This window comes from Lagopus leucura, unplaced genomic scaffold, assembly GCF_019238085.1.
Source record: "Lagopus leucura isolate 7727_CA_CO unplaced genomic scaffold, USGS_WTPT01 Super-Scaffold_810, whole genome shotgun sequence".
Taxonomy (NCBI): domain Eukaryota; kingdom Metazoa; phylum Chordata; class Aves; order Galliformes; family Phasianidae; genus Lagopus; species Lagopus leucura.
In genome coordinates this window covers 2,989,025-3,013,552 of record NW_024962261.1, presented here as the reverse complement: position 1 = coordinate 3,013,552, position 24,528 = coordinate 2,989,025, and the positions used below count along the sequence as shown (strand labels likewise).

The window sequence follows — 24,528 nt, the reverse complement described above, 5'->3', positions numbered from 1 at the left end:
TTTTTATTCTTTGTTTTATAAATATTTAAGTATGCTGAGGTAGCAGGGATTTCTCATTACAATTTGGAAGAATTGAAGGATGAGGTACTTCAAACTACATCAAGGTTGACTTCTTTGAGTTTTAGTTAAAATGTGACATGTTTTTATTGGAGCCATGCCACAGTGAACCAGTAAAATACAAGATGAGCCATACAGTGCTAAGGTGTTTATTTAAATATTGAACCCACACTGGCTTTTAAGGACAAAAATGAACAAGTAAATAAAGAAAATATGTGAGTAAGAGAGCAACTACAGGACAGCAACATATTTATATGTTACTGGAGATGCACCCTGCTGCAGATTGAGCTTCTGACTAGAAGAAGCCATTTCTGTGATTATAGCTATTTCTGACATAAGGTCAGTAGCACATCTGCTACTCTCCTCAAGCTCTCTCCTTGAATGTGCTTGCAATGGCATACTGCAAAACAAGCATCTGAGTTACGGTTCCAATTTCAGGTAGTTAGCAAATATGTTGTTCTTTGCATCCAGCTATGTTAAGAATGTTCTTTGGAAATGGTAGTTTCTTCTAATTGTAGACATGATCGGCAGAATACATGAGCAGCAGATAAGTCTTAGCCACTAAGTGGCTCAATCTGTATTAGTGAGACCCAACTCTGTATTGCAGTTGCTGGAGTGGGTATGCCATACTTCTGTTTTTGAGCCTGTAGGCTGAGTTGTCTGTGCATTCTGGTGTGATCTATCCCCAGAACTCAAGAGATGCTGGATGATTTTTGCCAAGTGGTTGAAATGGTCTCAATCTAAAGTAACATAACTCCCATGCAAACATGCAGTTGTGGTCATTCAAAAACCAGCCTCTGTGTCAGGCAAACCCTTCATAATCATATTAATAGATTAATAGGCAAAGTTATAAATGTGGGCATGATCACAGACCCTGAAGAGCTTTTGTTGTATTCCCACTCATTTTATACAGTTCTCTCTTATTATTAGCAGGGACATTCCTGCAGGTTTAAGTGCTCATTTATATGTTTCTGCGGGAGGCAGACTCTTTCAAACGCGGTTATTTTATATTTTGGATTTGTATCTGACAAACTAAAGTCTAGAAACTCACATTAGGAGGGCATATTTTTCAAAAGTCCTAGAGGAATTAAAAAGGTTTATACACTTTGGAAGGTAGTCCTTCATTTGTATGTGTATGCATGGTAGTTTTATAACTATTTGGAGAAAGCATATAATAGAATAGAATATCTTAAATGTAGAAATCCAGAGAATAAGCTCATCTCAAATATTTATAAAATATATAGTGCTTATTTCTAGTTGTTCCTATTTCAGGATTCTTCAGCATTCTTATGAAATTGCAGGAACTGATGGACTGCAGGGATGCAGTACTGGATTACCTAGGCAATGCATCAGATTCAGTATTATAGTTTTAAACTTCATCATGGGAAGATTCTTCTCTTCTTGATCACCAGCAGCAAGGACATTAATCCTTCCCACAAAGCTGAAGGGAGTCATGTGTCACTCACCTTTTCACATGTTTGTTTCAAAATATAAGAAATCTTTGGAAGTACGATCTGTCACAGTAGAGGAAACACTTAAATATTGAATAGAAAAATAAATATTTCAAACAACTGATGTTCAAGCTTAATAAGGGTAAATTTAGGTGGAGTATAAGGAAAAAACCTTTTACAGTGAAGGTGATGACACACTGGAATAGGCTGTCCAGAAATGTGGTAATGTCCTGTCCCAGGAGACTTTCAGGGCAAGGCTGGACTATTCCTGGGCAACCTGTTCTAGCTGTGCATGTTCATTGCAGTGGGACTCAGTGGTCTTCAGAGGTCTCTTCCAACTCTAAAAATTTCATGATTCTACGATTCTATGTTTTTTGACATAAAGAAATATAGTGAGAGACTGCTGATAAACTTACAAGACAGAAAGGTAAAGATGCGATTAACATTCCTATAAATGGATCCAAGAGGGACATAAGAAACCTTGGTTGTATGAAGGCAAGATTGAGAGTATTTTTCTTCTACAATGAAATGTAAAAATGTCCTCTGATAGTGGCTCCAGTATCTGTTTTGATTTTCTTTGGACCTTACCACATTATCAGAGTAGCATTATCTGTTAGTTCTACTTTAGTAATATTCCACAAAATAAATGAAGCAATTAGCTCTGCAGCTGACAGTATCTTCATCTTGATATCACTATATCAGTGTCAATATATAATTCAGTGTTTTTCATTGAAATTGCATTATTGCTATGTGAAGAGAAGATGGATAGATAGGTGTCATCAGAAGTATTAACAATTGCAAATGTGATCATTTTGGTGCATGTCTGTCACTCCACTGGAGAACATTTTTCTTCTCTTTTTTTTTTTCTTTCTTTTCCTTGGTATTCATATTCTTCATCTAATCTCGTCTTTGTAAGAAATAATGTTTGTTTGATTTTTGATCTTCCTGTTTTAGCACAGCAGCAAGCACGCTTTTGAGGGAATCAGACTTTAAGGAAGACCTGTAGCTGATATTTCTGAATATCTGTGCCACCAAAGCAGCATCAGAACTTATATTTGTAAAAAAATTCTTATCATGTTTGGTGGAAGTTTGAGAAATGGCTTATTTTACTGATAATTATCTCTAAAACGGGGAGTAAAAAGGGAAAGACTCATTTGAGTTGTTTTTTTGTGGTTTTTTTGGTTGTTGTTGGAGTTTGTTTCTTCCTTTTACTATTACTACTTCAATTACTTTCTGGTTTGTTGTATTTCACTAAACTAATGTCACCATGCTTTGAAGTTTTGTCACATTTTTGAATCCTTAAGTGGAGATTTATCAGAAAAAGCACTTGTAGTCTTCTTTCAGTGCATGTCAATGCATTTCACAAGATTGAGGTTTTTGTAACCCTGAATATCAGCACACCATGCCCTTTCAGACAAGCTTTGTGCTTTTTACTGATCAAGGTAGCACTGGGGATGCAGTTGTGCATAGCTGTTGCTGTCTTTAGCTGGTTGAGCAGAGCAAAGGTTGCACTTTTCCATCATCAGTGCACAAGAATTATAAGCTTTTTTCTTTAAACGCCAGTGCATCCTGGACACTTAAAAGGGCCAACTAGTGTCGTATCTCATGTCTACAACTGTAAGCAGGTAAAAAACCTTTACTTGAGTTAACCCAAAGTAAATTAATCTTTCATTTACCTCTCATTTTGCAGGGGAAACACTGTGTGCTTGTTAGATCCTGAGCATTGGCTTCTTGTTCTTCAGGTCTGTTTCCATTGCACTGTGTAGCTTACTCCTGTAGATACAGCTACTCCATAGTAAAATTAGTTCATTTACCAAGTAATTGAATTGAGAACTATCAAAATTTTATGTAGTTATGTTCACTTAACACCTATTAAAGTGTGGTTTACAAATGTTGATGTCTCCAGGGTTTTGTTTGTTTTCGTTTCCCTCAAAACTGATAGACAGGGCAGGAAAAAAATATCTAGAACAGTGTTTCCTTGGAATTGTCAGGAGAAACTCTGAAAGATATTTGAGCAGATATTTGTTTTACGTCAGAAGAATTTGAGTTCCCTGGAAGACAGAAACAGGCAACCATTTTCCTTGTACTGGCTTGTTCAGTCTGTGTATTCTCACTGTCAAAAATTACTTCCTTTTTAATGAAATAAAAATTCCCTTGCTTTCCTGCCTTCTCTTACTATAGATAAACTAATAGTCTCTTTCAAATATGTAATTATTTCTTCAGTATTGCATTATACAAGACTGTATTTATGAAGTTTTAATTGGCTGTACTTGTCAAAGAAGAAAACAGATGATATAGATCTGCCTCGAGCCCCATTGCAACTTAGAAGTGAGAATGCATTTGCTTGATTTCTCCATCTATAAAATATCAGAGATATAGTAAGAGCATCTAAAAAATTTAAAACCTGTTAAGCTCTAAGTTAACTTTCAATACTTTTCTCAAAAACAGGGTGGGATTTCAACTGAATAACAGAATTATGCATTTTGGAGTATACTTATTATTTTGGCTAATATCCCTGTAAATGCACAAAAGGCCTCAAAGAGAGCAGCAAAGTGAATAGATCTATTGCTTTTAGTGCACAATTAATCTTGCTGACATTACTTTATATGAGCGAGGATAAAAATGCCTGGAAAGCATACCATTGAATTCCAGTGCTCATTAATATTGGTCAAATGTTGTTCCCTTTGTGTTTGAAGCTACTTAAAGATTACCTGCAGAAGTATTACAGTGCTATTGATTTAGAAAGACAAATCCCTGAAGCCCACTGTTCTTTAAAAAAATCAGTTGACAAGGGTTTTATTTGTTTGTTTTTCAGTAAAGAAGGATGCTTTCAAACTTCCTGCTATAGATTTTATAGTAACTGAGAATATTAATCAGATTGTCAGGGAATTAATTATCCAACATTCAATATGTTGTTACTTAAAAGCTCAAGGAAGTTAGATGGGAGCTCTTATCATGAGGCAACAGTGCCCAGAGTCTCTGTACAATTTTTAGTGTTTAAAGTGAAATGATTGCTGGGTGAGGACCCAAGTTCTTCAAGACACTCAAACCTTTATAACTGTACATGTTATACAGGGTATGCAATTGACTGAGGTTAAAAAAATAAATAAGTGATATGCTTAATGATTCATACAATTTAGAAGTCCTGGATTCCTTGGACATTGAGAATTAGGAGAAATCAGGTACAATGTTGCAGACTTTTTTTGAGTTTCAATCATTCATTCTTTTAAAATGCAGATGAGTCTAACCTGTGTCATTTAGATGAAATGAATGCTAACTAGTGAAAATTAGATCATTTCTGTTAACTACTTTCAATGCATTTAATTAGTATGTTTCATGGCTCACAGAACCATTTCTGAACCACCAGTTTCTATCAACAACAAAAAAACACACTGCATTTATATTAAAAACGCTGTTGTTACATGTTTGTGACCAGATGACAACTGCAGACAGTCAAAAACACATTCATGTCAGTGTTTTCTTCACAGTTGGAAAGTACTGTAGAAGACTAAGATCAGATAGAAGTACTGGCATACACCAGAGTGGTTATTACTGTGCTGCTCAATTGACCTCTTAAGCCTTTGTACTTTAGAGCAATCTGAGAAAATGCAAAACCTAAGGAAAATCAATGGAAATATGCTGAACATGTGCTTAACAAACCATATGGAGAAAGCAGCAAGCAAAATGAGAAAATAATTGTTAAAGGACTTACTGCTCTTGGAAGATTAGAGTTCCACATGGATAGAAATGATTAGAAATATATTTCTAATATATAATTAGAAATATATTAGAAATATATAATTAGAAATAATATGGAGCTACCTCCAGTTACTCCCCAAACTCCAACATTGTGATAGAGGCATGAAAAAATATATTGTCCATATTCATTGGGAGGCAAAAGATAAAACTAAGTTCCCAGAATATTGCAGAGGAGAAAAAACATGAACAGAAGTTGTGAAAGTTGCAAGCCATGAATCTCATTTGATTTTCCAGTAGGCTAATATATACTCTCAGGAATTAAACATGTAGTATGCCATTATATTTAAAGTGTAATGAAGAATGTGAGGGGAAAAACAAACATGGCAACAGCCAACCTGCCTTCCTTTTGGTCTTCATCATTTTTCCTTTTTTTTTTTTTTGCTATTAAGTACACTTGAAATAGACTGATATATATTCACTTGTTTTATGTATTGGATTCAGTGGGGCATAGTCCATGTTTAATAAAGTGCATAAGCACAATTTCTGCAGTATTGTATCCTGGGTTACACTAAATACAAAGTTGTAATAGAAGCATGTACATGGTTAGTTTCTCAAACTGCACTAACTACACAAGCAATTATAACTGTGGAATGTGTTCTGACAAAATTGTCATTCTGATAATTTTTGTCCTCTGCAAATTAATGTTTTCTCAGAGAATATAGTTTTTATGAAGTGGTATTCTGAATATATGCTATGACTCTGAACATCTGTTGAACCTTGGGTTTGTAATTGGAAACGTAAATAGCCAGACTCTGAGAAACATTAGACATAGAGCCTTTTTAAATTTAAATCATTCAATTCCCAGTGCTGATTGTCAGTAAATTATGCTGTGGAAAGAACTTCATGTCTTTTTTTTTTTTTTTTTAATGTGATTTTAAGTGGATGAATTATTATTACATTGCAATTCAGCAAATGAAGATTATCACCTTTTAGGGCACATAGCAAAGGTTGCAAATAATATATTTTGTACTGCATTTACAAATCTTTTCGCACAGTAACTTGCATATGAAGCTTTCCAGTCAGTGATTACAGGTACTTTAAAATGAGATGGGAAAATTAATTCATCAAAATTCTAAAGTATTTTCTTCTGCTAAGAGATATGCTACAGGTATGGGGGCTGCTCCATAAATACTGCCTCCTATTTCATGATGTTGGCTCACAGAGGTAGATGCTGGTGGTATGGCAGTAAAGACTGAACCTTCCCACTAATAATCCATGACATTTTGTTGCTGTGCAACAGATGGCAGTGAAAGAGCAGTCTGAAAAAATAAAGTCTGACATGGAAGTGCAAGTTAAGCAAAAATGTGTAATTGAATTCCTCCATGTGGAAGAAATGGCACCCACTGACATTCACTGACCCTTGCTGAACGCTTATGGAGACCAACCAGTGGATGTGAGCACAGTGAGGTGGCAGGAGGTGCATTTCTGCAGTGACGATTGTGACAGCAGGTTACCTCCACTACAGCAGATTGTTACAAGTGCAGTATGCAGACTGTTGTTAATTGCTGGAGAAACTGCATAGTTAAGGGATGGTGACTGTAATGAGAAGGACTATTTTGTAGCTGAGAATTTGCTCTGTTGAATAGTACTATTGTGCCTTTTGTGTCTGTTTTTGTTTTCATGGAAGTCAATAGGAGGCATTACTTCCAGAGTAGCCTGTGTAACATTAGTAAGATAATATATAAGTAATATATATATTATATAATATTAATAAATTTATAAAATTATATAATATAATATATATATTATATAATATATAATAATATAATATATATATATATATTATATAAGTAATGCAGTGGGACAGGTTTTTTACACACATCATGGACATAAGAATATGTTCATAATGTCATAATCTGTGGACTGAAAGACATATGTAGTCACTGCAAACTTAGTAAGTTAGATCTCACAGCTGAGACTTAATGTATCCCGGCATATGGCTAGTTGGGGAATAAAAAACAAAATTCAATTAGAAGAATTTTTTGAAAACAGTTTGAAATGGATTTACTGAAAAGGTACTGCGTGGAAAATAATAGTTGGTTTAGTAGCTTGACTTCTGAGCCAGATAGTTACATATTCAAATAGACACACAAAGCCATAGAAAAGGTATCAGGCTTGACACGTAGTGATTACTCAGGGATAATGTACATGTCACTCCATACATGATAGGCACATTTGATTTATGCATATTGGCACAGTGGTATAAAAGTTAGAATGCCTGTTATCTTTAATAGGAGGGCAAGATTTAGCTTCTCTGTCTCCTATCTTCTCTTACATTAAAAAATAATGTTAAGATTAATGAGTAGTGACATACTTCATATTTTTTCTTGTTCATAAAAATCTGTGCTGGCAAGTTATCTGAACTAAATGAAGGATATATTTTAATGGATATGGAGGTCTACATAAGAGATTTTACTTACTTAATGAGTGTAAAATTATGATGTTTTTTAATTATATGTTTATGTATGCTTATCTTCTCCTTTTTTTTTTTTTTTTTTTTTTTTTTTTTTTAATTCCATCTCTTAGGACCCTGCTTTCCTAATCCATGCCATAATGGTGGGATGTGTGAAATTAGTGAAGCATACCGAGGCGACACATTCATAGGATATGTTTGTAAATGCCCAGAAGGTTTTAATGGGATTCACTGCCAGCACAGTAAGTTCCACATGATAACTTTTAAGTATTTATGGATAGAAGCCTTTTTATTAGCTTGCAGTCTTAAGGGTCAGTGTTCGATCTCACTTTCTTAAATCCTTATCCTTCATTTTGTGATCAAACTAATACCACTGAACACAGTTACCACCTTCAGAAAATTGTGTTATTATTTCCAACTTACTCGACACAACAGTGAATGCTTTATGTACATAATATGTACATCGTATGGAAATGTAGCTGCATTTATAATGGATTTAATAGAAGGCAGTATTTGAAATAATAGAGATCTCCTTTTTCTGTTGGAAATGTCTGCGCATTTTTTTTTATTTATGGTATGCAAATGTGGAAAGGATTACTGAGAAAAAATCGTGTATAAATACACCTTCTCCATCTTTCTTTACCTATGTATTTATAAATTAAGAATAAATGCCTTGAATCATGGTATCTAAATTTAAGGGTAGAAGTTCCAAACTTAAATAGGCTTTATATTTAATCATGTTTTAAATGGAATATCCTTTTTCTCCTTATTTATGTGAAGAGTTCCTCCTACTTTCAGATTAGATTGTTAACCAGAAGATTATGAAGTTACAGAACTGAAAAGTAGCAATATGAAAACGAAAAAAAAAACACTGTCAGATTTTGATATTCACTCACAAGAGGAATGAGTTCACACTGTAATCATGATGGCAAACGATTGCCTGCCCTTAAACGATGTAGCCAGGAGTTCAGGAGTCTTCAGAACAGGAAAGGAGGTATGATTATGTCTGACTGTAACTCAAGGTTGTACTAGCTTGCAAGTTTCACTTGGGCTAAATTGTCAGTTCAGTACTTTGTTGTTCCTGACCTCTGGCATCAGCACGTATTTTACAAGAGTCTGCTGGCTGATAAGTGAAGAAAAAGCCATTAGAATGTGGCAAGCTGGGAAGTTGTATACCAGCCCCTGGGACTACACTTGGTAAGAGTAAAGCAAACAGTTTTTGTTTGCCGTTGATGTCCAAGTTGTATGAGAGAACATCATCATGTTCACAGGCACACTCCATCATAAGAATAGGCTCATAGTCACCTCATGGTGCAGTGTGCAGTGTTCTACCTTTAAATGCCAAAGAGGTGACCTGTATTAAGGATGCCATGAAGTGAGTAACTCCACAAATTTTTACCAAGTAAAATGAATGCTTTAGCATGTACTGTCTGAATAATTTCATATATTACCTGCTTGGTGAAAAAAAAACAAAACCCATGCAGTAGTGAATTATGGTATTAATCATAGCTGTTTACTGAGTCCCTTTATCCTTTTAAAAATATTCAAAGGGAACAATTAGCTACTGTTATCCTCCTGATAATCAGCAAAGTACACTTACACTAATTTCAGAATAAAGCAGAGTTCTCACATGGGTGATTCAAATTCACCACGGGGAGAAGACAGCAGCTAGTGGGATTTCCAGTGAGATAAATTTATGTGAAAAGTTAGTCTTTGGGGGAGAATGAAATTCAGTTTTTTTCAGAGAGTCTGATTTAAGATGTGGTAATAAACCGTATGCAATATATAGATATTCAGTGTGTCTCTAAGGATGTCAGCTATGAGAAGCAGAGGAGAACATGACTTCAATAAGGAAGAATCTGACTTCCAGTGGTGCATTTAATGTAACTCTTTAATATGATATCTCTTTAGCTTAATTCATGAAGTTCCTTTTATGTGAGTTCTTCTACTTCATAAAGTTCAGCAGTTCAGTTCTGAATTCATTCTAAATCAAATAAGAAGTCTGTCAAACTAGATCCGTCCTTAAAATGTCCTCATTGAAAGATATGTGTTTTCATCTAAATTGTTAAGATATCCAGAAATCATGTTGTACTTTCTTGTGCAAAGTTTCTTATCTCAGACTTCTTTCATATCTAAGATTCTGTTGCTAAATCAAGGAAGTTAAGTGACTGATTTTTCAATCAGGATATATTTCCAAAGCTAGTATTCTGGCATTCATAACAACAAACATCCTATCAATATTCCTGCAGTTTCTTGATCTTTTACCCATGTAAATAATTAATATATAAATTATGAAATAGATCATTAGCAAGATCACTAATTTCATAGTATGGATTTACTGCAAAAGCAATATCAATTGTCAGTGGTTATCCCTCAGTGGTAAGAGGTTTCACAAGGATAGGATAATAAGGACTACCTTGGTTTTAACCTGGGGAAATTTTTATGGAGACACATAAGAAGCTACTTCTGTATGACATTCTGGCTTTTAAACATGCTGTTGACAGTATCTAGTGACAAGGAGAGAGGAATTTGCAAAAACTTGCTTGAGGCGAGAAGGCAAGTCTCCCTACGGCCTTTCTACACTGAGAAAGCAGCTCTTCCAGAGCATAGCTCAGAGCACTTAAATTCCTGAAAATAGCATAAAACTCATGCCCAGCAGGACTGGGGTGTATTCCTTGAGTGTGATGCTCATTTTTAAGAACAGCAGGTAATGTTTTCTTCAGGATCATGCTGACTGAAAATAAGTGGCAAGCTTATGCGGTAATGTTTTGGTAGCAGGGGGCAGCAGAAGTGGTCTGTATGAGCAGAGCCCATCAGTGCACCATGTCAGAGCAAAGCTGCTCCAGCTGCTCCAGCAGGGACCCACCAGTGCCAGAGTTGAGCTGTGAATGATGCTGGATGTGCTCTGGGAGAGCAGAATTAAGGGAGGAAACACCGATGTGTGACAGCAGCTGGGAGAGAGGGGGGAGCAATGGGAGAGAAGCGGCCCTACGGCAGAAGGGCAGGAGGTGCTCCAAGCAGCAGCTCCCTGCATCCCAAGAGAGGTCTATGGAGGAGCAAGCTGTCTGGAAGAGCCAGGGGAGCTGCTGTCTGTGAGGACAGTGCTGGAGTGGTACCTGAAAGGTGGACCCTGTGTTACAGAGCTGTGCTGGGGAGAGCTTGGAAAGCTGCAGCATGTGGGATCAGTTCAGGAGAGACAGCATCCTGGGAGAGGCACCACGTTTAGCAGTGGCAAAGACTAGTAGACATGAAGTGTGAAAAATAGGTGGATTATTGACATACTTAAAAAAACAAACACACAAAAAAAAACATAAAACAGAGTAACTTAGGAGGACTTCCCAAAAGTAATGCTTCTTGTTTTATTAAATTGGCCCATGACATCAGATGCGGATGTTGGTGGTATGACCATCAATATTCCATTACATTTTGTAGCTGTCTGACAAATGGCAGCGGAGGGGTAATGAATCATAGAATTGGAGAATTTGTTTGGGTAGGAAGGGACCCTTGAAGGTCATCTAGTCCAACACTCTTGCAGTACACACAGATATCTATAGCTAGATTGAAGTGTGTATGAAACAAAGGTGTGTCATTGAATTCCCCCATGTGGAAAAAAAATGCATCTACTGACATTCATCTTCACTTGCTGAACACTTATGGAGACCAAAGAGGGTATGTAGCACAGTGAGGTGTTCCAACAGTGGTGACAAAGGCAGTGGTTCACCTTTGCTGGTACAAGTTATGAGAACAGCATGCAGGCTCATGTTCATTGCTGGCAAAAATGCACGGCTAATGCTGGTTACTATGCTGAAAAATAGTGTTCTGTAGCTGAGAATTTGCTTTATCAAATAATGTTATTTGCTCTTTGCTTTAGATTCTGTGAAAAGGAATAGAATGCATTTCTCTCAAATCAACCTATGTAGATAACATGTATTATTGTGATTATCAATAAAATATGTTAAAGTGTGTCTGCCACTCAACAAACTGAAATAAGAGAGATCCAACCTCAAAAAAAAAAAAAAAAAAAAAAAAAAAGAGAAACGACAAACAGTTCAGATTTAAGTATTTGGTTTTTTACTTCCTGTTCTGTTGATGGTTAATGCTGCCAGCCATTACTAAATGCCTTGCACTCTGAGAAGATTACGGCTTATTAAACAAACATGTTTGATAGTGTAAGAAAGCTCTTCCTAATGTTTTTCCAGCATTCTCTGTTTTCTGTCTCCACAGCCTAAATGACTTGTGGTGCCACATTAATGTGTTGAGAAACTACACAGCTAGAGTGAGGGCACGTGGCAGAGCATCAGCTCACATTTTAGTAGTATGTTGAAGCATCATTCCAAATCTGCATGGAGTATTGGCTCTTAGTGCAGGGCTGCAACTGGAAGGGCCAGTTGCCATGAATCTGGCCTAGTTGAGATCATGTGTAATTTACACCTTCAGTTTAGTAACAAATTCAAATACAGGGACCTGCCCATCTACTGGAGAAGACACTGTGTGAGGAGGCTGGATAACGTGGTGTGAATTTTTGTTTGTTATAATGAGTGGGAATTCTTGCTAAACTGCTTCCACTTGCAATTAGGTGGTAGAGCCATCCAGAATCCATTCCCTGCAGGTGGAAGGCATGCAGCTGTCTTATTTTCGAGGCTAAAACAAATTTTATCATGCACAGATGCAGCTTGTTCCAAACCAGAAGGACCCTTCGCCACATGGGCAAATTTAATATATTAGGGTAGAAGCAGATACACCATACTAGATATACACCCTGTGCTTCTACTGATAAACACTCACTGTGACTTCTCTTGAAATACAAGTTTAGGCTTAGGTAATTCTAAATCTAACTGAGGTTTCCTTTTTATTTTCTGTGATGTTGTTGAAACAACTGCACAGTTTTAATAAGTTATTATATAAAATAGTAATAATAAATTACATTATATATTGGTAGTAAGTTGCTTGTACAAGTATGTTGTAACTAACATCAACATCTAAGCATTGTTTAGCTGAATTCTGAAAACTATTTCCAGGTCTGAATAGTTGCTTAGATAAGAAATGAAGAAAGATAGATCCGCCATTTCTTTTTCAGTAACCTAGAATTTTGCGTAATTAGAAAGCAAGAGAAATCAAGTTGTTTGAAAGATGTCTATAAGATATCACCAGTAAAGAATTAAAAAATCCTGTAGCCAGTAATTACTGTTGAAGGAAAAGTCAATCAAATGTAGTTCCTAAAATGGAAACTGTGTAAGGCAGCATGTAATGTGAAGCATGGAAAAGGCATAAGCAGTGGGTGTAAGAGCAGCATTGCTGGAGATGTCTACTGCATTCATAGTAGTCCAGTAAAACTTGTGTGTGAAACTGGAAAAAAAAAAAAGGTGTTAGTTGAGATGTATATTGATACAATTGTCAACTGGAAACACAGGAAGATTTGATGCTTACAACAAAGGTGTAGTGAGAATGAACAAGAGTGATGACAATTTTGGAGCTGTTAGAACTTGGGATTTTTGTTTTGCCTGAAATCCCCCCCCCCCCCATAAGTATCTTGGTTTAAAGCAGTAGTTGAGTTGAGAACACTAACGGAAGCCTAGAAAAAACAAACAAACAAACATTAAATCTCAGGAAACAGGCCAACAATAGGTACTTTGTAGGAACGATCAGGACACAGTGCCATGAAGAGAGAGCATAGCTTATCTCCTACTTAAAGATTTTAGTTTATTCTCTAATAGCCAGGGATTGGCTTAAAGTCTCAGGTGGGAATTACAGTACTCCTTCCAATTTTCTTTAATTCACATTGACTTTGGTTATGTAGTATTACTTATTCTTCTTATTCGTACAAACTTGCAATATCTTTTTTTTTATTGCTGTTGAACATCTGACCTCAACAACAGCCTGATACACTGAGTAACTCTATGTCTTTCAGGGTCTTAAATTATCTTTCTTTGTGTGTTATGCAAGTAGTAGAAAAGAAGGTTCTTAGTGCCTTTTGTACACCACTTACTATTTTGCATATATTTGTCATGTTACCATCTGACTGTTTTCTATACAAACAATTTGAATTGTTTCTCCTTCTGTTTCAAAAGAGTTTTTGCAAGAGTTTTAAATGGTTTCTCTGTGACCTTCTTAAAGCTGTCTTTGTTATGTGATGGATTTTACTGACACAGCAACCCCTACCGAACAGCAAGTGTACCATTTATTGGGTAGAAGATCCTTACAGTGCTTTCTATGTTCTCTATCTTTCATTTTGTTGAATGTTCCTTTTTTTTTCATTTTAACCTGAGCTCGATCTTGAGCTTGACTTTTATTAAGGCTCCTAATTTGATGGCTAAGTTTCTTTTATAAGGTATGATAGTGGGACGAGAAGAGATATTCCCAATAGCTTTTGGATTTTATGGGGATATTGGTCAGAGCAGTGGGATTCTTGTGACCTGTAGACTGGCTGCACTATGCAGTGACTGGTACTTTCAAAGAGATGGGCACTTCTATATATAAAGTCACTTCAACTGCCAGTAGGCATTATAAGCATCTTTCACAGGAGGGTATATATCTCTTCTCCTAATTACTGTCTTTCTTAAGGATTGCTAATAGTTCACATGGGAAGAAACCAGCATTCCAAATATACATACATTGCTGCTTGATTATCAAAGGAGTTTAGTTTGTTCATGTTTTGCATTAAAAGATAACATGTGGAACATATTTTGCTCATACAGGTTCCCCTTTATATTTGAATTAATAACAAATTCTGGATACTGAATACCGAAATACTGAACACTTTAAATTCAGTAATAGTTGTCTCATTGTAATGTCAATTTTACACATTTCCTCTTTTATAACATAAATATAATGTCCTCTTTCAGCATGAGAATAACTGTTTATATTCCCTAAAACACTATAGCAAATACTAGCAATGAGTCTTGCTAAAACTGCATTGAAATGCATCTGCAAAAAAGCCCACACAGATTCCCTTTTACATATTCAATAACAAGGTTGCTTTTTTTAAAATGGTCTTACATGGCTTCATGAAATGGGAATGTGAAGGAGTGTATTATGTTTATATATTCTGTTAGAGTCATTATGCACCAGAGAAATATTACAACAAAATGATGAGTAGTTTGAAGAATTACAGGCAGCTCTTTTATAGCAGAAATGGAACTGGACACTGTGATTCATCTGGTCCCTTCCACTTCTTTTCATGTGTTTTTCTTACAACTATTTGTATTTGGAGTGCATATTCCTGAAATATCTAATGCTTAAACAGATTTTGTATAATGATGATGCACTCATCATCATTCAAATTTCAATTTACATCAGTTGAAATTTTTATTCATTGAAAAGAGCAATGAGTATAATATCCCTAGATATGTTATAACAAATCTTTCTAATTTACTACTGCGTTATTCCATGCAGTATGTACTGTATAAATATTTTCAGTTTTCTTCAAGATTATCCATCCAAACAAACAGAAGCTATTATACAGGATCTGAGTGACATTTTATTATTTGGTGTTTTTTTTTTCTTGTGTTCCAGTTCACACTTACAAAAATAACATGTGCATTTCAGTTGTTATGCAGGTGATACAGCATTACTGGACAGTACAACGTTGAAGCAGATATTCTTTCCTTTTCAGATGCTTTCCTTTTCCTTTGAGTAAGGAAAATGTGCATTTTTTCTACTTCACTGTTTATTTCCAAAATGCAGTGTTTTTGTGTAGGCAGATTTTCTGGAAGTGACTATTGCTGACTTGCATTTTCATCATTCCTAGCCATGAGAATAATCGTGACACTGTCCTAGAAAGTACTTGGTATCAGAAGACTCTTCATAATTTAAATGGAAAAATACTGATTAGAAAAGTTAGTCATTGCATTCATTAATGTAGTCCTATAAATAATCTCACCAAGATTAATTTCAGTGATTGCAGATTCTCACCTTCAAGTCTGTCAGCTTGTCATGTAGTATACTTCTTGAGTAAGCCTACTTACCAACTGTTTGTATGACCCCATATTTCTAACAGTGAAAGAATGATTACTATTGAGAGCAATGTCCTTGGATTTCTGCACGGTTAGAAGCCCTTTTCAGAAAGCTTTGAACATGTGTACTTTGATTCAGCCTTGAAATGCTAAATGGCATATAGTATCGTGACCGTTGCAAATTGTCAATTTCAGAACATTTCTTTAAGAAATTGCAAAATAAGCTCTTAAGACTGTGTCAACTGTATTATTACACATATAGAGAATTATTTTTGTAATTTGTTAATATTTGCAACTCTGTTCTAAGAGATGATGCAGATGAGTGACAACAGAATTATGGAAAATTAGAGGAAAAACACAGGAAACTTGATGATGAGCTTCTCATCAGTTCTCTCTTCTTGCTCCCTACTTTTCATGCCCATTATAAGACAATTTCAGTAATTGTGACGGTTTAGGATCAGAGGCAGCTTTGAAAGGAGGTTTGCTTTCAGTCTCCATTGCAATCGCAGATTCTTTACATAGATACAAGCACATTTGTGTGAGGAAGATAATGAAGATAAATGAAATCTTGAAATGAAATCTTATTTCTCTAAAAAGAGAAAACTTAAGACTTACAGTTTTGTCACAAAGTCATATAGTCTGATCCATCTTTGTGTGAAGCAGCTGCTAGAAAACAAAGATGAGTTTTGTCATTAAGTATTTTTTTCATTTTTCTTCTTTTTGTTCTGCTGCAAGCACTACTGTGCTGAGCCATCTGTGTGCATAGGTTTGTCAGAGACGAAGAATGAAAATATTGTAAATGTGTTATGAACATAGGAGTGTGCAGTTATCTGTATAGAATATTTGCATTTCCATTGTTCGTTGAACTAGTTGAAAATTATATGACACGCTTTAATGTTTGTCATTTAAATAATTCACATGGCACTCCAAATGACAGCACTAGAGATTAAAAACAGGGGAAAAAAAAGAAGAAACTAGTGGTCTTTTTATACTACAGATTCAATGAAGAGTTTGAAGAAGGCAAAGAGTACTTTAGTTGCTCTTTTGAAATTTTAAGTAGTTGTTATTCATGTGAATCGCTTTTGAGATCAATGAGTTTATTTGTGACTAAACGTACAGATGCAAAGGAGAATATTTTTAGACCTATTACCTCTGAGTTTGAAGCATGGAAAAAACAATGCTTAGATTTGAAGTGAAATATTTCAAGATAATATTCTAATAGTATATGCCAATTTGCATTACAAACATATTCCCTTTGTATTTATAAGCTATCTCAAGGAAAACTCATGGTGCTATCACATTTAAATATGAATACCCGGGATATTCTTCTGTCTTGCATTTATTCTGATACATTAAATATTGCAGTTATTTCTGTAGGATATCCGATGAGTGTTTTAGTTTAGGAGTGTATTAAAAAAAAAATCTCTTACTCATCTCCGCTTGATGTGCTTTGCTTCATGTGGCAGAGTGGTCTCAGAGCGGAAGAATTGGATCCCTTTGAGATGAAGATAATCTCAAATAAAATAATCAGATAGTATAAAATTCCTCATGTTGCACACCATGAATCGACATAAAACATTTCAGGAAGAAGTGTCCATGATGTTCAGTCTGCCCAGTCAGCCTAGAACTTCTGTAAAGACAATGTCCCAGAGTTACAGTTAATGCAGGCATTGTGTCTTCCACTCTGATCATCATAGCCTACAAATACAATTCTGTAAGGTGATACTACTTTCAAATGCAGACATAATGTGCATCTGCTTGATTTTTTTCCAGGTGCACTGCAAGAAACGAAGAGATCGTGTTTCTCTTCCTTTTTTTGTGTTTCTTAATGTGTGATGTCATGGAAAACACTTGAGTTTCTGTAGTCTCGTGATCTGTATTCTGGCCTGATTTTTGTTTTATCCTCTTGTGTGGCAGCCTGACACCTCCCTGAGATTATATCCCCATCACACTCAACAACCTGGCTTCAGTATAAATTACTAGCCTTATGTGGATGAGTGTCAAAGAGTCAAACACGAAGAAGGATTTTTGGTGGGATTGTTGAGTTGACTCTCCATGTAGTAACACAGCTGTCAGGTCCTAGGGAAGGAATGGAACATGTAGAGGGGCATAAAAGTTGCAATTGGCAGCTCTCCATTTCCATCAGATTAGGTAGGTGTTGTAGCTGTTGTACAACATTTTGGTGATTGCTATTAATAAAAGCATGGGTACTCTTCTGACTTTCTGGAGATGTTCGTTCTTGCCGTGATACTTTCTGAACAAGTGCTCAGATCTTTTGTGATTTCAAGTTTCAGTTGCTCCTTATGATCTCAGAAGAATTCTACTACCTGTGCTTTGAGATGAATGAACAAAAATAATAGCATTTAAGAATTGCTCTCTTACTAGGAAGAACAGAAAGTGAATTGACATTGCATGGTCCAGATGCGTTTGTGTTTCGGCATTAAAGAGAATTTAGATTGTAGCTTACCTGCAAATAATAGATACGTTTTGTAATCTCGTCAGATGTCATTTTAACCACAATACAAGTCAGTAAGGCATCTTGTTCTGAAAATGTGTTTTATTTGGTCCTTTCTTGTATTAAATAGATTTGTACATGCATGTAGTTATTGTGCTCAGGCAGTTTTTAGAGTTTTTATTAAAAGCAATATTCTCTTCCAATACAAGTAGTTTTCATTGTTAGAAAGCAATTAGATTTTCCTTTTTTTTTTTTTTTTTTAATCCATTCTACTTCCTTTGACATTCATACTCAATATCAAAGAGGGTTTTGAAATCACACTGCAGAAGACATACAACAAAATGAGGGGGGGGGAAGTTATAGATGATGATAGCTTACTCAAATGTAAAATTGGGAGTTCACATTCTTTGTTTCTGACATTATTTCAATGCTCTAACAGAGAAAAAGGCTCCTAAAAAAATTAAAGATGTTTTGCAGGGATTACACCACCTGTAGCCCTAAGTCCTTATGGAGATGGTATCTGTAAAGGCAATTCCTTAGCTGCTGAACAATGTCTTGGAAATTGCAATAACCTATTTAGATAGGTCTTATTTGATGTGAGCATCAAACAAAGGTGACATTGCCTAGCTCGCTTCCATAAATACAAGTTCCAATCCTGAGAACTGTTTTTAGTTGCAGGACATATAACTCTATAAGAGTCATGAAGAACTAGGAGACTGTATGTGCTCTGAGATAATAGAGCTGTCAGTCAGAAGACAGAAGTCGTTACAGTAAATAGCCTTCTTCCTTCACTGGATAGTCATTGGTGATGTGAGAAAACTGCTTCATGTACATTCTGCATTTTCTATGGGAAGTGAAATCTGGAATTCTTTCTCACCTTTGCAGAGGAAGCAAGAAAATTAGTCCAAAAAATAAAGCGATTGGTAAGTGGCTAATAAATTCATGTATATATTAAATACCATATACATAGCATGTATACTTAATACACATATCATAGGATCATCATAGAATCATGGAATAGCCTGGGTTGAAAAGGACCACAATGATCATCTAGTTTCAATTTCCCTGCCATAGGCAGGGTCTCCAACCACGCTGCCCAGAGCCACATCCAGCGTGGCTTTAAATGCCTCCAGAAATGGGGCATCTACAACTTCCTTGGGCAAAGGAATCATACATTGGAAGGGACCTCTGGGGTTCATCTGCCCAAACTCTCTATTCAAAGCAGGGTTACTTCTTCCCAGGATATATCACCTGCCAGCTTGCAACAAAGATGCTGAATGATCCAGAAGGGATCCAGAAGGGATCCAGAAGGGAGTCACCACCAGTGACTTGCCTCCGGCTGGACTTATTGCCAAGGTCTGGCCGTTCAGCTGGTTTTAAATTCGTCTCACTGTCCACTTACCTAGTCTGCACAGTGTCATTCCCAACACAAGAATGCTGAGACAAAGTCTTAATAGCCTAACTGGATTTGATATATATAAGATCCCCTGCTCACTTGTGTCTAGGAAGCCAGTGACGTAACGTAGAAGGCTATGTTGTTGATCAGGGATGATTTCCTTCTCGTAAATCTATGTTGGCTGCTTTGCATCACTATCATGTGCTTGGAAATGCTTTTCAGGATGATTTTTCCACTACTTTTCTAGGGTCTGAAATGAGGTTGAATGGCCCATAGTCCCCCAGACCTTTCCTCTTGCTTTTATGTTTATATATATATATATATGTATATATAGAATGTAAGAAAACATATAATCATTCTAAGGTTAAAAAACTTAGGTATTGCTATAATAAACATTTTGGTTTGATAAAGATATTCGTATCTAAGACAAGTGGTTAGTCATGCAGTAATTAATTCTTTCATTTAGTAACCCTCCATGCAGATGATTTATAAATGTGCTCTTGATCAGTAGATATAGGTGCCCATGTATGTTAAATGTAATGAAAGGTAGTACTGTGCAGTCAGTAGAGGGGTGAAGAGATTAAAGAACTGTGCCAAAAGGTCTAACCTTTTCTTCTGTTGACACTGTTGGATTTTTTCTGTTATTAAATCTAACAATGAGATTTATAAGAAGTGAAAAACACACATTTATGAGTAACTAGTACTACAGATTTTTACAGTACTAGCAAAGCAGAAAAATGATCTTTGAGCAGCACCTTTGCGTGCACTTTTGTTACATAAGTGTACTGAAGTCCCACAGACAACTTTTAAGAAATTAGATGTATATAGGTTGGCCATAAAGAAATACAATTCATTCCATGTGTATCAAATGCAGGTATGCAAACAGTTACAACCATCTGTTTTAGTCATTTCAGAACGTCCATCATTGTATCCTCCAGGACTTATTAGTCTAATCACATTTTTAAAAACACATGCCGTAACTGTGCTTGTATTAAAAAGAAGATACATCCCTACATTTTCTCTATTCTAAAATGCATTATCAACTGTATTTCAGAAGAATACAAATACCTGGGGATATGCAAAGGAAAATATGCTCATTTACTGATCTGGGTTCAAACTTTCTCTGAAAAGAATTGGACTTTTTGCCTTGAGCCCACTTATACTTTGTGTACTAATAGCCCAGCTAGTGGCCATAGTCTAGTGCAGGATAATTTAAGTTGACTTGTCAGATTGAGAATTTTGGAATATAGATTGTAATAAAGACTGATTTAAAAGTAGATTCAAAAAAATTTTTTTTTTTTTTTTTTTTTTTTTTTTTTTTACTCAACTGCAGCTAAAACGATTTGTCAAATGCTTGTTATATAAATATCCAGTTATTTTAATAAAGTTCATTGGAAGCAAAAGGAATTCTTGCTTTAAAGACTTTCAGCTTCATTCCAAAATTACATGGTAAATTATTTAATGAGATGAAGGTTTCCATGACAGTATACATTAAAATAAAAATAAAAAAAGAAAAATCTGTTTCAATTTATGTAAAAACTTTTATAGTATCAGCTCTTTAAAAACTAATATGAGAAAGAGTGTTATTCCAAAATTCTATAAAATTTAAATTGCCTCTTTGGAAAAGCTTTTCAATATGTATTTAAACAAATAAACACATGGGTTACTCTGAAAGTTAAAACCTCCTATTTATTTCCATGGAAACTGCAACAGATACAAAAAGCACAGTAACACTATTTTATACAGAAAATCCTCTGCTACAAAACACAAGTGCATCTTCACCAGCAATGAACAAGAGCCTGTATGCTAATTATAGCATATCTGTCTTAAAGAGTAATTTTTCAGATAGATGCTATTGCTGTTCGCTGGTACTATAACAATGTTACTGTGAACACAGGTGGAAACTATAGGTAGAATAGATGCTAGATGAAGTGATCCAGAAATGAATTAGTTATGTCAAAAAATACCATATTTTACAAATAAATTTCTTGCCACATCACATTTATTAAAACAACATTAAAAAAAAAAAAAAATCAAACTCAAAAAAAATCCTTCCATTTTCACTCTCAGAACTGTGGTTTCCTCCAAATCAAGAATAAACCAGAATCATAGCTGTATATTCCAATTTTCTTGAAATAAGCTGACATAAGAGGGGGAGTAAGTCAGTTTTTTCCCCAGTAAGGAAAACAGTCAATGTTTACAGGAGTCTTTAAAAATAAAAATTAAAAAAAAAAAAAAAATAGCATATTATAGAGACATCTTGAAAAAATCTGAAATTCAGCTAAAGCCTCACAAAATATGAAAGTGCTTTGAAAGGAGAGTTTGAAAGGCAAGGCTGTTATATTAGAAAAAAGCTTCAAAGGCATTTTCTGACAGAACTCCAGATATTAGCAGTTGAACTCTTCTCAAAATTGTTTGTAGTACACTTGCATGATAATGTATATTGCTGGTTACAAGAATGTCTCAAAAATCCATACATAATCAACCCAAAAGTTATGACATGTCTGCACCTCGCTTTTATTCACTTGGTCTCCTTCAGTGGATGAGGAATCACAAAATTATAAAATCACAGGATCGCTCTATTTGGAAGGGACCGCAAGAGATCATTGAGTCCAACCCCTGCTAAAGCAGGTTCCCTGCAGTGGATTGCACAGTTAGACATCCAGGTAGGTCCTGAATATCTTCGTAGAAGTAGACTCCACAACCTCCCCGTGCAACTCCATCACCCTTACTATAAAGAAGTTCTTGTGCATGTTAGTATGGAAGTTCCTATGTACAAATTTTAGACCATAACTCTTCGTCTTATCGCTACACGTCACCAAGAAGACCCCAGCCTCATCCATTTGTCTCTCTCCCCCCTTTAGATACTTATAAACATTTATCAGAGGCCCTCTCAGTCTTCCTTTTCCTGGGCTGAACAGACCTAGGTTGCTCAGCCTTTCTTCATACGAAAGATGTTCCACGCCCTTTATCAACTTTATGGCCCTCCTTTGGATTCCTTCCAAGAGGTTGTCTTGCTCCAATTTATAGGAGGGAGAGAAGGTTCTTTTTATGTATACCTGACAGCGAGATTAAGACACAACTGGTCAAATGTTAGCCTGACCAGTTTATTATAAATCCTAGTCGTTTAGGGAGATAGGGGAGGGAAGACGGATGACAGAAAAGATAGGAAATAAAAGCAGGGAGTCTTTGTAGGAAGCAAGACGAAGATAGTCACCACCATGGGTCCAGTGTGGTTCACAGTTCAGTCATTAGTCTTCAGTAGTGGTGGGTCATCAGGCATTGTTGTTTGGTTGATTACAATGGTGACTTTTCAATGACAGTACAAACTTATTTAAAAGTCCATAGTGGTCGAGTCAGCTCCTTTTGTAGTGACAGCTTCTGGCTTCTTGATCTCAGTAGGAACTCATTTTGTTCCCATCTTCTGGGCTTTGCCAGCGGATAAGAGGGAGCAGGGAGGCACCAACTTGTACCTTGCTTTCACAGGGTACAGTGGTATCATCCCAAAGTCTCCTATAGCAAACTGGAGTTATTTGGTTACAGGCCAGATCTTCCACCGGTAAGCATTCCTGAGCACTCTCTTCCAAAAGCAAACAATTCCAAAGAAATGCCTTCAAATGTAAAATTGTCCACACAGTGATGCCAACTGCCACGCAGCAATACCCAGCTCTCATCTCCTGGAAAAGTCAAAGTCTTATCACAAGAAGTGCCTTGGAAAGCAAGCTTTGAGCCAAAAACAAAGAAGGGTTCAGGCAGAGATCCTTGTCTTTTTTGATCTTGGGAGCCTAGAACTGGATATAGAATTCTAATTGTGGCCTTGCCAGGACAGAGTAAAGAGGGAGGATCATCACTCTCAATTTGCTGTCCATACTCTTTTTAATTGCATCCCGGGATACCATTCACCTTCTTGGCCACAGGGGCACACTGCTAGCTCATGTTCAACCTGTTTTCCACCAGGACCCCCAGGTCCTTCTCTGTAGAGCTGCTCTCCAGCAGGTCATCCCTTAACCTGTGCTGATGCAAAAGAAAATGGACTGTATAGTCACTGCTTGAGTGTTGTGGTCAATGGCTGTGTCCAGGTGGAGGTAAGTGATTGAGTGGTGTCCCCTCGAGTCTATCTTAGGAGTGGTCATCTTCATCATCTTTGTCAATTACCTGAATAGTAGGATTGAGTGCACCCTCAGCAAGTTTGCTGATGATGCTAAGTGCAGTTGTGCAGTTGATACAAAAGAAAGAAGGGATGCCATCTAAAGAGACTGAACAGGCTTGAGAAGTAGGCCTATGTGAATCTAATGAGATTTATCAAGAGCAAGTGCAAGGTGTTGCAATCCCAGAAAGATACATGTGCAGACTAGGAGAAGAACTCATTGAAGGCAGACCTGCAGAGAGGAACTTGGGGATCCTGATAGACAAAAAGCTGGGTATGAGTAAGCAGTGTGCACTTGCAACCCAGAAAGCCAACACTATCATACATCAGAAGGGGACTGCATCAGAAGAGAGGTGGCCAGCAGGGTGAGGGATGTGATTTTACCCCCTGATCTGACCTTGTAAGTCCTCACCTAAGTACTGCACAGGGAAGACACGGAGTTTTTGGAGCAGATCCAGAGGAGGCAACTAAGGTGATCAGAGGACTGGAGCACCTCTCTGAGGAGGAAAGGTTGAGGGAGCTGGATAGTTCAGCCTGAAGGAGGATGCAGGGAGACCTCATTGTGGCCTTCCAGTGTTTAAAGAGAGGTCAGAAGCAGGAAAAAGACTGACTTTCTGTATGGGCTGATAGTGACAGGAGAAAGAAAGTGACTCGAAAAAAGAGAGATTTTAGATATTGGGAGGAAGTTTCATTAGGTGGTAAGACAGTGGCATGGGCTGCCCGGGAAAGCTGGGCATCCCTGGAGATGTTCAAGGCCAGATTGAATGGGACCCTGGACTATGTGATCCGATGGGTGGCAGCCCTACATGTGGCTTTGGGGTTGGAACTGGATAGGCTTTAAAGCCTCTTCCAATCCAAGGCATTCTATGATTCTATGACAATGTCACGATCCCTATTA

The 24,528-nt window shown here is 36.5% G+C and overlaps 1 protein-coding gene across 1 annotated transcript in view; it reads left to right on the top strand.

Annotated features, from left to right (window-relative positions):
* The window catches only part of EDIL3 (EGF like repeats and discoidin domains 3), a 274,624-nt gene that overhangs the window by 134,257 nt on the left and 115,839 nt on the right, over nt 1–24,528 (top strand). Inside the window, exon 4 of the mRNA XM_042866211.1 lies at nt 7,794–7,922. Within this exon, the coding sequence (XP_042722145.1) occupies nt 7,794–7,922 (129 nt within the window). The remainder of the gene's footprint in view (nt 1–7,793; nt 7,923–24,528) is intronic.